This window comes from Vidua chalybeata, chromosome 12 (assembly GCF_026979565.1).
Source record: "Vidua chalybeata isolate OUT-0048 chromosome 12, bVidCha1 merged haplotype, whole genome shotgun sequence".
Taxonomy (NCBI): domain Eukaryota; kingdom Metazoa; phylum Chordata; class Aves; order Passeriformes; family Viduidae; genus Vidua; species Vidua chalybeata.
Genome location: NC_071541.1, coordinates 3996259 through 4009169, shown reverse-complemented (window position 1 = coordinate 4009169; position 12911 = coordinate 3996259). Strand labels below are relative to the sequence as shown.

Below are 12911 nucleotides of genomic sequence, written 5' to 3'. Positions count from 1 at the left end.
ACTTTCTCAAAGTCTCTAAACGACCATCAAAAAAACTGTTAGTGCTTAAAAAATACAAACATTTAATTAGTCACATTAATAAGAAAAAACTAAGAGCAGCATTGCGTGCTAGCGCTCCCTTTTCATGGAGCTCAATTTAGCTTCCTTTGAAATCAGTGTCAAAATTCCCACTTTATTCATTGGTAGCAGAGCCTCTCCTTCGAGGAGAAAAGCTGGAAATGGCCCTACAGAACTTGGCAGATGAGGTTTTTTTCCAGGCTGAGCTCACACACTGCACGGGTAGAATTCGTACAGCTCTCCGTGATCCTCCCAGTCATCATGTCCTTATTGCAAAGGTAAATCAATTGGCATACCAGTGGCACCCAGAAGCTTTCTACAAGCCTTCTGTGCTATGCATATAACCAGTGTCCTTTTTTCTCCCTAAACTTTGTTTTTGTTTAACCCCAAAAAACTTCTTCAAGATCTCAAAAAATGTAGAATCCTGCTGGATCTTCCCAAAAGCCCAGGCCCTGCTTCTCTCAGGTATGAAGATTTCAGGTTTAACACAGCTCTGGGAGGTTTTTTCTCATCAGTTCTGCATCACTGAAGTGAATTTTGTTAGATAAAATGCAAAGGCAAAAGGCCAAATAAATAAAAAATGAAAGGACCCAGCCCTTCCAAAGAAAAGCCCTTTGCACAAACGGAACACCTAAGAATATACTCAATCCCAAAGAAATAAGCTCTTACCCTTATCAACTTGAATGGTGATCCAAGGAATCCTGGGCATTTTGGCATATAACTCAGGGTTTAGGCAGACTCAGATTTTGGTCACAATTTTCACTTAGATCCAAAGTACATCACAGCTTTTCTGACAGTTTTCATCTGTTACTCCAAGCTCTGCTTCAACAAGTTAGCAACACCTTTTACCAGAGAGAAAGCACTATTAAAAGAATATTTTTCTTTTCATCATTCTGCCTTAAAAGTCCAGTTGATAGGATAGTCTGGTGAAAAAAATATTTTTCATGCTTTATTTAGCCCAAAAAGTTGGTTGAGACCCACCGACACCTTAAAACTGCAAAACCTTTTAATGTGCTATTCCTCCAGTTCAAGGTGAAATGACAAGAGAGCGCCTTTGTTGAAAAAGTGATTTAAATACAGAAGGGTCAGCTAGTGACTTTCAGCCTGTGAGCATGAATCTGGTGATGGCTGGATTTGAATTCCAGGCATGGCACTGAACTGTCTGTGCTGCTCCAGCAGCGGTGTGGAGAGCTTTGAGCTGACCTCGCGGTGTCACGGGAACACTGCCGGATCATCACTCCACTCCAACACCCCAGCAAGGGTGTTATCTCAACAGACAACACCCATTTAACTCTGAATTTAGCATTCAAGCAGTGTTCATGGACTCTCTGGTACAGTTAAATCTCACAGTTTTAGTCACACCAAAGGTTTTACTTTGCTCATCCTTTCGTTTCCACCAGCTGTGGGGGGAAGGGGCCATAGGCAAGGAGAGGATATCCATTTGCAGAGAGTGCCAAAATAAGGGAGTACTTCTGGCTCCATCTAAGCTGTGCACAGTGTAAACCAACAGGAAAGGTAACAAATAAGGACAATGGAGCAGCAAAGAAATCCAATTTCAGATTTTATCTACTCAAATTAAAAGATGGTATCAGAAAGTATTTCCAGCACCTGATATAACTCTGCCTGATGACTGGATTAATTCCAAAACTGCTCCAATGAGAGAAACTAAATAAAAATTTGAGAGTTGTATACCAAATTCTGCTCCTAGTTATGCCTTGAAAGAGAGCTGTTTGGCTACTTTATACCTGGGTAAAAGGGGAGGAAAAAAGTTAAATACACAATACGGATGGAGATGCTTTGGTTAGCCAAGCAGATTTGAAGGCTCTCTCTAGCATTTTGTAGGAGTAGCAACCTCAGCCTGTTGGCCAGTTGCAATGGGATTGCTTTTGATGGTAGACACCGCACACAATGAGTGGAGAACAGCAAGGGCTGAATTCATATGAAGAAAATAAAAACCTGCCTTCACAGTGGCTTTGCAAGCAAACTTTCAGTTGTGTATTACCTCCATTTTTTTTAACCCAGTGAATTTTCTAGACAGACATTCACAGTAGGTCCATTCAAAAGCAAAGAGAGGAGAGCAATGGAAATAATTTGGCTCATGACCAACATAGCCACCTTTTGTTCTGAAGCTGCCCACACTGTCCATGATTAATTTCCAGCTGGGTGCCAAAGGCCATTTCACTGTGATGGGGGTGGTGGATTCATCCTGTACAGATGAGACAGCACAGCCTCAGTGCAGGGAATGTGCTTTGTGAGGGTTGTTGTCACACACAGGGAGATGTGACAACAGTGTGTAAAGCCTGGTGTTGCCTGCTTGTCCCACTGCCTGGTTTTACCTCACCCTGTGGAGAGGCTGCAGCATGCACATGTACACATGGAAGCAGGAACACATTTATTTCAGGACTTCACAGCCCTTGCTGCTAACGAAGAACTTGGGCCTGAGAAGCACTTCAGCAGCAGAGCCAAGGGCTGGCAGTGCTCCTAAAGGCAATAAGCTGCTTATCTCTGGCCTAAGGAGTTTATAGCACCCATGTATCCCCAAAAGCTCATTAGCTCTTCAGCAAGCAGCTGAGACATTGGATGCACAAGCAGAACAGCAGTGGCTTGAGTTTGCTACAGCACAGATAAAACTTCTGGGCTTGGCTAGTCTGCAGCAGGCTGGTTCAATAGCCTGGAGCAATCCCACTTATGTATAAACTGGAGAAAGCCTGATCTTGTGAAATGCTCCTTAGTGTCTGGCTTTGCTGGTAGAGTGTGTGTAGCTAAAACTCAGCCCTGCCATGAGGCTGCACCCACCTCCCTGGTACTCACCAAGAGCCAGAGCTGGCTTCTGGCAGCGTCCCCTGCCACGTGCCCTGACACAGCCTCACATTGCATCTGCTTCTCGCTCACCCTGCACTTCTCCATCACTCACTGCCTCTGGGACAGAGGGGTGGGAATGCAATCCAAGCAGCTGGCCTGCATCTCATGGAAGACAATTATGGATAGAGGAAGAGAAGGACAGGCAAATCTGTGCCTGGGGAGATTTTAAAGGAATGGCTTTTCGTAACTATCTCGGCATGTCCATGGGACTGGATAGCAGCTATGAGCTCCTGTAGAAAGCCATCATGTCAGGGATATTTCCTGTCTCACAGCAGCTATTCCCTGTGTCACAGGGGAGGTCTTCCACAAAGGAGCTGCTTCTGAAGAATAGTGTGTCACCAACAATTCAGCAGGTTAAGTTTAGCAGAGACAGTGATAGAAGTGAGCAGGAAGGAGCTATTCTTCCTCTCTGCTTTTCTTCCCTCTCCATTGAGCAAAGCCTTTAAAGACCAGGTCACTTTGCAGAAGGCTACAGAAATTTTAGCAAGTGGCATGCATGGAGGCTTTCACAGCCATGATACCTGTGTCTGGTTATTTCCAGTCAAAATAATCTCCTACTCAATTATGGAGAAGAATAGAGAAGCTCAGCCTGACTCACAATCACATGGGGGAAAAATGAGAGGAGTTGTTCAAGTTCAAAACGTTCATCTTGCTGTGGAGGAGGATTAGTACTGCTGTGGAAGGAGGCTTTCTCTCCCCCTGCAACAGCACAGGACTAAGGGATGGAAAAGACCCGAGTCCACTTCCCTGCTGTGCCAAATATACTCCTCCGTTCTTCCCTCCTCCCTCCCCAAGAGAGCATATGAAGTATTAAACAGCCAGGAATAAGCCCTTGAAAAATGTGATCGCTAGCTGTCAGATACCCCTCTGTCACAGATGCAGCTCTGTGACTGTTTGCCTGCACATCCTCCACTGCCATCCAGGAAATCAGGATTCAACAGTGACATTAACAGTCCCATCCACTCTGGTGTCATCTGTACATTTTGCACTACTGTGCTAATAATTATGGGAACAAAACCACATCCAAAATTCTTCATTAGTGTTTCGCTGAGCACAGATCTGGGCTCTGCTGGCCCTTGCCCTTCCCAGCCTGATGGCAGTGCCCAGTGCCCCATCCCCAACCTGACATCTGGATCCTCTGTAAGCAAGAGGCAGGGTGGAAATTGTCCAGCATTGGTTTAAATGTCTTCATGTCACTGGCAAGTACCATACCTGTGCCCTGGTTACAGAGGGCAAGCATGGCTCCTGTGCAGAGCAGTTATTTTGGGTAGTACTGTAAATGTTGCAGATTTTAATCTTCTCACGCTGCTTTCACATTACCCAGTGCCCAAACATTACCTTAATGTGTCATCTTCTGTTCTGTCATTGCCACAAAGTATTATCATGATCCTTGTAAACACCCACAAACCTGCCTCATTAGCTCCTGACACTCCCTCCTCCCCTTCCAGGGATGACTGATAGCCACCCTTATGCCAATGCCATTCCCTAGGCTGCAACCTCGTGGTTTGCTCATTCTCCCCCTTCTCTAGGGCTCATATCAGCCCTCTCTCCCATTGCACTGTTCGATTTTAAGTTTCCTTGGCAAAAGAACAGCTTTTTGTTTTGCTTGTGTAGCACCCTGGTCCCTGACTCACTCCACTAGGTGCAAAGATAACACAAACAATGAGTGTCATCCAGAGAACTTTCTGGGAATTACAGGAAGATGGGAAGGAGGACCTTTAATCTTTTTCTGCCAGATCCAGCTCAAGCCTCTGTTATCCCTTTTTGCTCCAGACTGACCTTTCCATCTCCTTGATTGCAAAGCCTGAAAACTTTCCCTTGCCTGAATTATCTGTGACAGCAAAATTGCTCTGGCTGACTGCTCTCACCTGTCCTGCTTCTCTGTGGTGTGTCAGCCATGGTGGAGCTCAGGGATTGTCCTTCAGGCATGTCCAGACATTTCCTGCTTCTTCCTTTACATCACACCAGGGACAACACTGATTTCTACTACACTGTTACAGAGGTACAGGACACTTCTCTTTCCAGAAATGTTATGCAGAGCTCCCAGCCACGGGAACACAAATAAAACCACTAATAATAAATAGGCAAGGATTCAGGAAGCACACCAGTGACTGATAGAAAGAAGGCAATATGCCACAGTATTTGCTGTAAGAGTCCCTATTTCAGCTGTCTTTCCCATTCAAGGCAGTGAGAGGAGAACATGAAGAGGCAGCCAATTCAAGTAAGGCGCACTGAAAGGTCAGGGGAATCCATCTAGCTTGTGCAGCACCATTTTGTAAGCAGAGAATAGCTCTTCATTAAAGTCGATTTGTGAAAGTGATTGAAGGGAGAAAGGAAAATAGCTTAACACTCTCATTACAATCTCTGGGAATTACCTGCTCCCCACGACTGCTGTGATGGGTCTGGCTTTTGTCTGGCTATGCCCAAATCAATAGACACACAGTGTTTCCAGCCCCCACCAGGGCACTGGAGGAAGGAGCTCTGTGTTTCAGTGTCCAGGGGTACACCCATGCACAGAGGTGTCCCTGCTGGGCAGGGGGCTGGACACCTGGCAGAGCCAAGCAGCACCGAAGATGAAGGCTTTGTCCTGTGGATACAGGGGCAGTCCCTGCTGCTCCTTTTGACTCTCAGTGGTTGACACTTCCACAGGCACTGCAGTCCCTGCGCGTGGAAAGAGCTCCTTGAGTACCTCTGCAACTGCAAAGGGGTTACAAAATACCCTATTTCTATTTTTTAGTCAAATGCTGTAAGTCTGGCACTAATGTCCAAGCTGAGGCTGAGTCTAGATGAGGAACTTGTTTGAAGTTGATAGGTCTGATGCAACAAGACATGAAGCAGCCTGAATTGGCGTTGGCTTGCCTGTATGGGGCGACCCAGGTGGGGCAGGGCGGGCTCTTCTCCTGGCAGGGTGTAACTAACAGGCAGAGTTATCCTGGCGGGTCTAATGCCAGGTCAGCCCCTTTGGGAGGCGAGGAGCCTGCTCATATAAAGACTGTCAACCCCCCGCCTGCCCTTTATTTTCTTCATTCCTTTTGGCTGTCCCTTTAGTGTCACATCTCTCAGCCAGCCAAATTCTAGGCTCGCACCTCCTATAGCACTATATAACAGCCTCATCAGGGAAGCAGTCCTGGGAAAATGGATGAAACACCATTCCCTGCCGGCTCTCTTCTCGCTACAGGTGGAAGAAAGATGAGCTAGCAATTTGCTGCTGGCCTGGCAAGATAGCAGTGAATTACGGCAGCTCCTGAGCCAGCTCAGCTGCGCTGGCGAGCGTTCAGGGAGAGGAGAAACCCTTCCCGCAGGAGCGGAGGAGGGAAGCAGGTGTGTTATTCCCTTTTGTTCACTTGATGGCAGAGATCACAGAGCTACCACGGGCCATAAGGGCTCCTCGGCTCCTCTGAAAAGCCACACGCCCCCGAGGACAATCGATCCTCGTCCTCATGCTTGGCAAAGCACATTGGCTCCTGGCAGCCTGCCGTGGCGGAGTGTTCCTGGGCTGCACCGGGGGCCAGCGACACAAGCGGTGCCCCGGCTCCTCCACAAAGACACCGCTCCTGACAGAGGTGCCAGGGCTGCCGAGGGGACACCGCGAACCCGGCGCTCGAGTCACTGCATGAATGTGAGAAACGCCTGGAAAATTGCACAAAGCACTGAACAACCCGTGGGCAATTCTCTGTCACAGTAAAACTTCGGTGCAAATGAGAAACCTAACAACTGAAAACAGCTCAGATGCACTGGTAGGAAGCAAAAAGCAGCCTCACTTTTCTACCACCTATTTTTTTCCCCCTCTAAGGATTTCTTTGGTCTCCTAACACTGCAATAAATAACGGACATAAACCAGATCCAGGGGCAAATTAAGTCCTGTGTGATACAGATTGCCCTCGACACATCCTCGTGCCAAAGTCTGGCTTTGGTTCACCACTGTTAAAATGCCAGGAGTTCAGCAGAGCTGCTCTGGACATCTGGTGGCATGATCAGGGTCAGAGCCTGGTCTCTGCTAAATGCAGAAAGACTTTCTGAAACCAGCCAGAAAGATCCGCTCGAAAGACGCTCCACCAACCTTCGATTTTGGGGCTGATGCAGATGATTTAATTGCTACAGTTTCTGGAATAACACTGAATTTACTGATGGCTTTTAATAGAATGCTCAAAAAGGATTTCAGACGTGTCCTTCACAAGAGGCCATGAAGGAAACTCAGTAATAGTACGATAATTGCATTAGTATCTCCAGTGAGCCCAGGGCCGTGCGTTGGTGCGTGCCTTACAAGGCACGCAGAGAGGCCTTGCCCTACATACACAAGGATGGAAAAGTGGGAGAGAGAGGACAAGGATCTGCGTCTCACTGGCCTATATTAAACTGCCCATTATAAACCTGCACCAGCAGCACAGGTGCATCAGCAGATGCTCTGTGCCAGTCGGGTCAAATGTGGTTTATCCAGCTCACAAAACCTGCCCAGCCCTCCGTGGGTCCTGTGTAACTAAGCCTGGGAGTTGGTAAGTCTCTGAACAACACACAAACATGGAGAGCATCCTGTTTGATCTTCTTAAGAACCCTAGTCAGACCTCAAATGACAGGTTCCACTAGGAACCCAAATGTCACGCTCCTGACTTGCAGAGGCACATTTTCCTTGATGTTCACACAGAAACATTTGCCCTGTAAGCTTGCTGCAAGCCTCCTTCCCCTCCAAATCCCCCTGCCAAGCAAGGGACAGCACACCCAGATGCTGCACTGCAACAGGTGCTGCTGGACTTGCCTTGCTTGCGAGCAGGAAGTTAAAAGGCCATTTAGTATGGCCAAATCTAGCAGAAGCACACTGGTGACGGTGACACGGGTGTATCACTAATGTGTGGCTATACCGAACCAACGCACATGCCGTAGGTGCCGGTATGCATGTCTATGGGATTACACACACGTGCACACCTGTCTTACACCCAGATACACTGTCTCCATCAGCTGGGAACGGCATCACGCTCCCCTGCTCCTCCGGAAGGGGATGCAGGGGATCCCCGCCACGGCCGCTGGAGCTGGACGCCTCACCGCACCCCACCGCACCCCGCGGCTGCCCCTGAGCTCCATCCCAGCACTCTCCCCCGCCGGGAGAAGGACAGGGGCTGGGGTCCGGCTGCGGGCGGCTCCGCCCAGCCCAGCCCAGCCCCGCTCCCATCCCCGCTGCGGCAGCGGGACCTCCGCGCCGCTCCGCGCCGCTGCGCGCCTGGCCCAGCCCCGCGCTCCGCAGGGGCCGGGCTGCGCGGGGGGCGGAGGCGTGGGCGGAGGGACGGAGGAGCAGCAGGAGGAGGAGAGAAGGGAAAAAGGAGGGAGAGAGGGAGGGGGATTTACCCCATTGTCCTCGGCGGGAGCTGGGCAGAGCCGCCGCCGCCGCTGTGCGCAGGCTCGTCCGGCCCCTCGCCCGGCGCGGAGGAGCAGCTGCCGGCGGTAAGGGGAGGCTCCGCTGCGCTCCGCGCCCCCCCCCCTCCCTCCCCAGCGCATCCCCGATGCCCCCGGGGCGGCGGCGGCGGCGGGCGCGGAGCTAGCGCGGGCGCGGGAGCCGCATGGCCCGCGGGGAGCGCGGCGGCAGCGCCCCGCCTCGCCGGGGCGGCCGGGGCGGCGGCGGCAGCGCGGCGGCGGCTGCGGGCATGGGGGCGCCGGGCGGCGCGGCCCTCGGCCCCGGCGCGCTGCCGCGGCGCTGAGCCCCCGGCCCTGAGCCCCCGGCCCTGCCCGCGCGGAGGAGGAGGAGGAGGAGGAGGAGGAGGAGGAGGAGGAAGGACCCGATGGCGAACAGCAGCGAGCTGGGGAGCAGCAGCAGCCCGCACCTGCCCAGCGCCGGCGGCCTGCTGAGCGCCTCCGGGCTGAAGCTCGCCACGCTGGGGCTGATCCTCTGCGTCAGCCTGGCCGGTAACGTGCTCTTCGCCTGGCTCATCCTCAAGGACCGGCACCTGCACCGCGCGCCCTACTACCTGCTGCTGGACCTCTGCCTGGCCGACGGGCTCCGCTCGCTCGCCTGCTTCCCCTTCGTCATGCTGTCGGTGCGCAGCGGGGCCGCCTGGCCCCACGGGCCCCTCAGCTGCAAGGTGCTGGCCTTCCTGGCCGTGCTCTTCTGCTTCCACGCCGCCTTCCTGCTCTTCTGCGTGGGGGTCACACGCTACATGGCCATCGCCCACCACCGCTTCTACGCCAAGCGCATGACGGGCTGGACCTGCCTGGCTGTGGTGTGCATGGTGTGGACCCTCTCCATGGCCATGGCCTTTCCCCCCGTCTTTGACGTGGGCACCTACAAGTTCATCCGGGAGGAGGAACAGTGCATCTTCGAGCACCGCTACGTCAAGGCCAATGACACGCTGGGCTTCATGCTCATGCTGGCGGCCGTCATCGCCGCCACCCACCTGGTCTACATCAAGCTGCTCTTCTTCATCCACGGCCACCGCAAGATGAAGCCGGCCCAGCTGGTGCCGGCCATCAGCCAGAACTGGACCTTCCACGGGCCGGGAGCCACCGGCCAAGCGGCTGCGAACTGGACGGCTGGCTTTGGCAGGGGGCCCACGCCGCCCACCCTCGTGGGCATAAGGCAGGCCACGCACAGCCAGATCAAGAGGCTGCTGGTGCTGGAGGAGTTTAAGATGGAGAAAAGGCTCTGCAAGATGTTCTACATGATCACCTTGCTCTTCCTGCTGCTCTGGTCCCCCTACATTGTGGCCTGCTACCTGCGGGTCTTCATTAAGGCCAGCTCCATCCCCCAGGTGTACCTGACCACCTCCGTCTGGATGACGTTTGCCCAGGCAGGGGTCAACCCGATCCTCTGCTTCATCTTCAACAAGGAGCTCAGGGTCTGTCTCCGAGCCCACTTCCCATGCTGCCAAAGCATCCAGAGCACCCAGGGCACCATCCTTTGCGATCTCAAGAGCTTTGGGATGTAGGGGGGCTTTTTCTAAAAAAAGAAAGATGGATATAAATTTCCATGTTTCTGCATATGAGCTCAAGAGAGTGTGACCTGTGGGGGACAAACTAAGCCACCACCCAGCACCCAAACCTTAGGCTGTAAGAAGCTATTTTATTTATTTTTCTATATTTTGCGTATGCTCTCTTCAGAACATAACAGGTTGCTGTCTATGGGAACAGGTACTTGAGCAGAACACCCCCAAACCTTAGGCAGTAAGAAGCTGTTTTTTTCTTTGTGATTGTGTGGTTTTTAAAAACAAAACAGGGCTCCGAGTTTCTGGTCTTGCTTCTAACGTTTCTAAACATGATTCCAACAGATATGGATTAAGGCCATGACATTTTTTTTTGTTTCCCTATTCCTGTCTGTTTTGATAAAGGCTTAACAATTTTACTCATGTAATATTTGATAAGGGCCAAGACAATTTTATACTAAAGTTATTTTTGATGACCTCAAGAGGTGTTGTTTTATTATTATTTGATTTTAAGTGAAGAACATGAAGAGGACATTCCTAATGTGGTCAGAAGTCAGTTTTGGTGGGAGCTGTTGGGTTCATTCATTCTCAAATGGTTTGAGTATTTGAAGCCGTTAGTTATAACTTTTGCTTGACATGCAAACAGTGTAGAACTAATTTCAAATTTTCTTGTTGCACTATTAATTTGGTAATATTTCAGAACTATTTGTGAAATGTGATTTTAAAATACCAACTTTAAAAATAAGCAACTATAGCAGTTTTTAAAACCTAGATTGAAATTCATATTTTACTGCCTTTATAGGAAGTTATCTACAAACCTGGGTAATACTTGTACATTTTGACTGTTTTCTTTAATAAAATATTGAAAACCTTTACTGTATGTAATTGTTTCAGAATGGCAGCATTCTGCTTTGCTGACAAATAACTTGTGTATGTGGAAGGTTGTATGTCTTGTGTCTGAGTAGATTTCACAGCTAAGGTTATTATGGACAAGCACAATCCTTATTTGCTGTTAGATCTCAATTTAGGTGTTTATACCAATAAAAGTGACTAAAGCTATTTTTAAGAAGACTTAAATTCATGATGGGCAACAGGTTTAAATAGCACAATTCTTTGTGTCTGCTGAAACCAAATTTATGTCGTAGCTAATTGCTCCTCTGTTCATGATAGAAAAGAGTGTGTAATTGTGGATGGCTAATTTTAGTTGGCAAAGCAGTTCTTAAACGCTGTGGCTTGGTCAATACCATACTCATTTATAAACTATATTCTTAACGGGAAGCTTACATTTATTAAGCATGGCATTTTAACCTGCTCTGTTGTTCTACAAAAACGTCTCTGAAAGTATTTCAACCAGTAACCTGATGGCAGGATCCTGGCCCAACTTCTCAGCTATCTCATAGGAGCTGTCCCTGAGGTGCTTCCCCTCTCTGATGGATCATGTAACATTTAACGAACGTGCTGGAGCAGGTCTCACACAAGAAGGCAGGGATACAAGCTCAGTTTACATGAAGAAATCTGCATCTGCTGAGTAGTTCTGTAGAGAGTAGTCCAAAACTGGTTGACATCAACTGAGACATAGCTGTCCTGTGACTGTGAAGGGAGCACAAAAGAGACATGGCAGGTCAGAAGAGGAGGGCAAAGGTGGCAGCTTCACCTTGAGGCAGGGATGAAATGAGGTGGGGCTCCTGGTTTGGTTTAAGTCTTGTTTTCCACCCCCAGCTGGGATTTGGACACCAGAAAGGCAGCATTTCCTGCAGTGCATAAGGAGAAGGTTGCAATTTGAGTTTTTTTGGTACAGTTGCAGTACCAACGCTGCCAGAACTGGGCTCAGAAATATGACCATGGATGGGGTGTCTTCAAAACAAAGAGAGACTTAATGACCATTTCTAAAGCTTCTAAAGCATTTTGGAAATGCACCTGGGTACAGAAGGAAAGCTATCATACTTCAGATCTCAGCAGCAGCTGGCTATCAGTGCTAATTATATTTTCAGGCTGGAATATAAGATGAGAGCTTAGTGAGTCTTGGAGAGTAATAGAGTAGAGCTCTTTCACAAAGGCTGTGGGGCAAGGCATGGGTGCTGTTGCTGGGAATTGTGTTCCAAGTATACTTTATACCCCTGATTTACTTTTAGGTCTTTTCTGCAGAGTTCCAACTTTTGGAACTTTTCTCGTATTTCTCTCAGAAGCTGCCTGGATAGTAGAGGCCTAGGACTGTGATCTGTAACTCAGATCTTGCCATCTTTTTCCTAACCCTGCTGGTAACCAAGCCAATCTTTTCTTTCTCTTTACTCTATTAAAAATGTCTGATATTTTGGCATCCTCTCTCTCTTCCAGGCTATAAGTAGTACGGTTATGATTCTATTTAAACCACAGAGATGGGAAAATAGTTATTTTAAAACCTCCTTAAAAGCTGCAAGAACCAGCTTTTCACTTCTAGAAAAAAAACGAACACAAGTTGTAGAGTCAGTAGTGTATGTGGGGGATGAAAACTCACCTTTGGGTGACCTGATGGTTTTATTTAGGCTTGGCTTGTCAAGCAGTGCTGCTGTATTGAATGCCAGCCTCTGTGCAGAGGCATCCCCTGGCTCAGTGATGGCCTCACAAGATGGGTGAGTTGGTTCTTGTCTGGTGAAGATAACAGGTGCTATGCTATCACCCATCAGTGGCAGCCAGACCCAGCCTTGCTACAGCACAGGCATATAAAAAAAAAAAAAAAAATTATCTGTATACCATGCCTTTTGCTTGCACACAGCTTCCAGGGCTGTCTCAGGACTCCTGATATACTCTGAGGGCAAAATCACTGCTGTTTGAAGTTAATTTTATATTTTAGGTACTTGTGATGTCAGTCAGATTATGATTCAGGCTGTGGTAGTACAAAAGAGAAAGAACTCCAGTTGCTTTAATTCAGGGTTTAGATGGGTGTCGTACAATATGGCTTAATTCCAAAAGAACTGAAACTAAGTATCAAGGACATGGCAGAAAATTAAGGAGTATTCAGTGCCAGCACACCAAAAAACGCTACTTTGCTGGCTGAGAGTGCACCAAGAAAGTATGGAAAACCAGAAAGGGCTGGAGAAGCACCAGAGG

The 12911-nt window shown here is 49.0% G+C and overlaps 1 protein-coding gene across 1 annotated transcript; it reads left to right on the top strand.

Moving 5' to 3' along the window:
* The first annotated feature begins 8687 nt into the window (after nucleotides 1-8687).
* Nucleotides 8688-10883, top strand: GPR27 (G protein-coupled receptor 27). Its single transcript, XM_053953754.1, has one exon. The coding sequence runs from the start codon at nucleotides 8688-8690 to the stop codon at nucleotides 9828-9830; it is 1143 nt and encodes a 380-aa protein (XP_053809729.1). The 3' UTR covers nucleotides 9831-10883.
* The last annotated feature ends 2028 nt before the right edge of the window (nucleotides 10884-12911 follow it).

Coding starts and splice junctions, on each gene's coding strand:
- GPR27 (XM_053953754.1), top strand. CDS start 8,688: ATGGCGAACAGCAGCGAGCTGGGGAGCAGCAGCAGCCCGCACCTGCCC.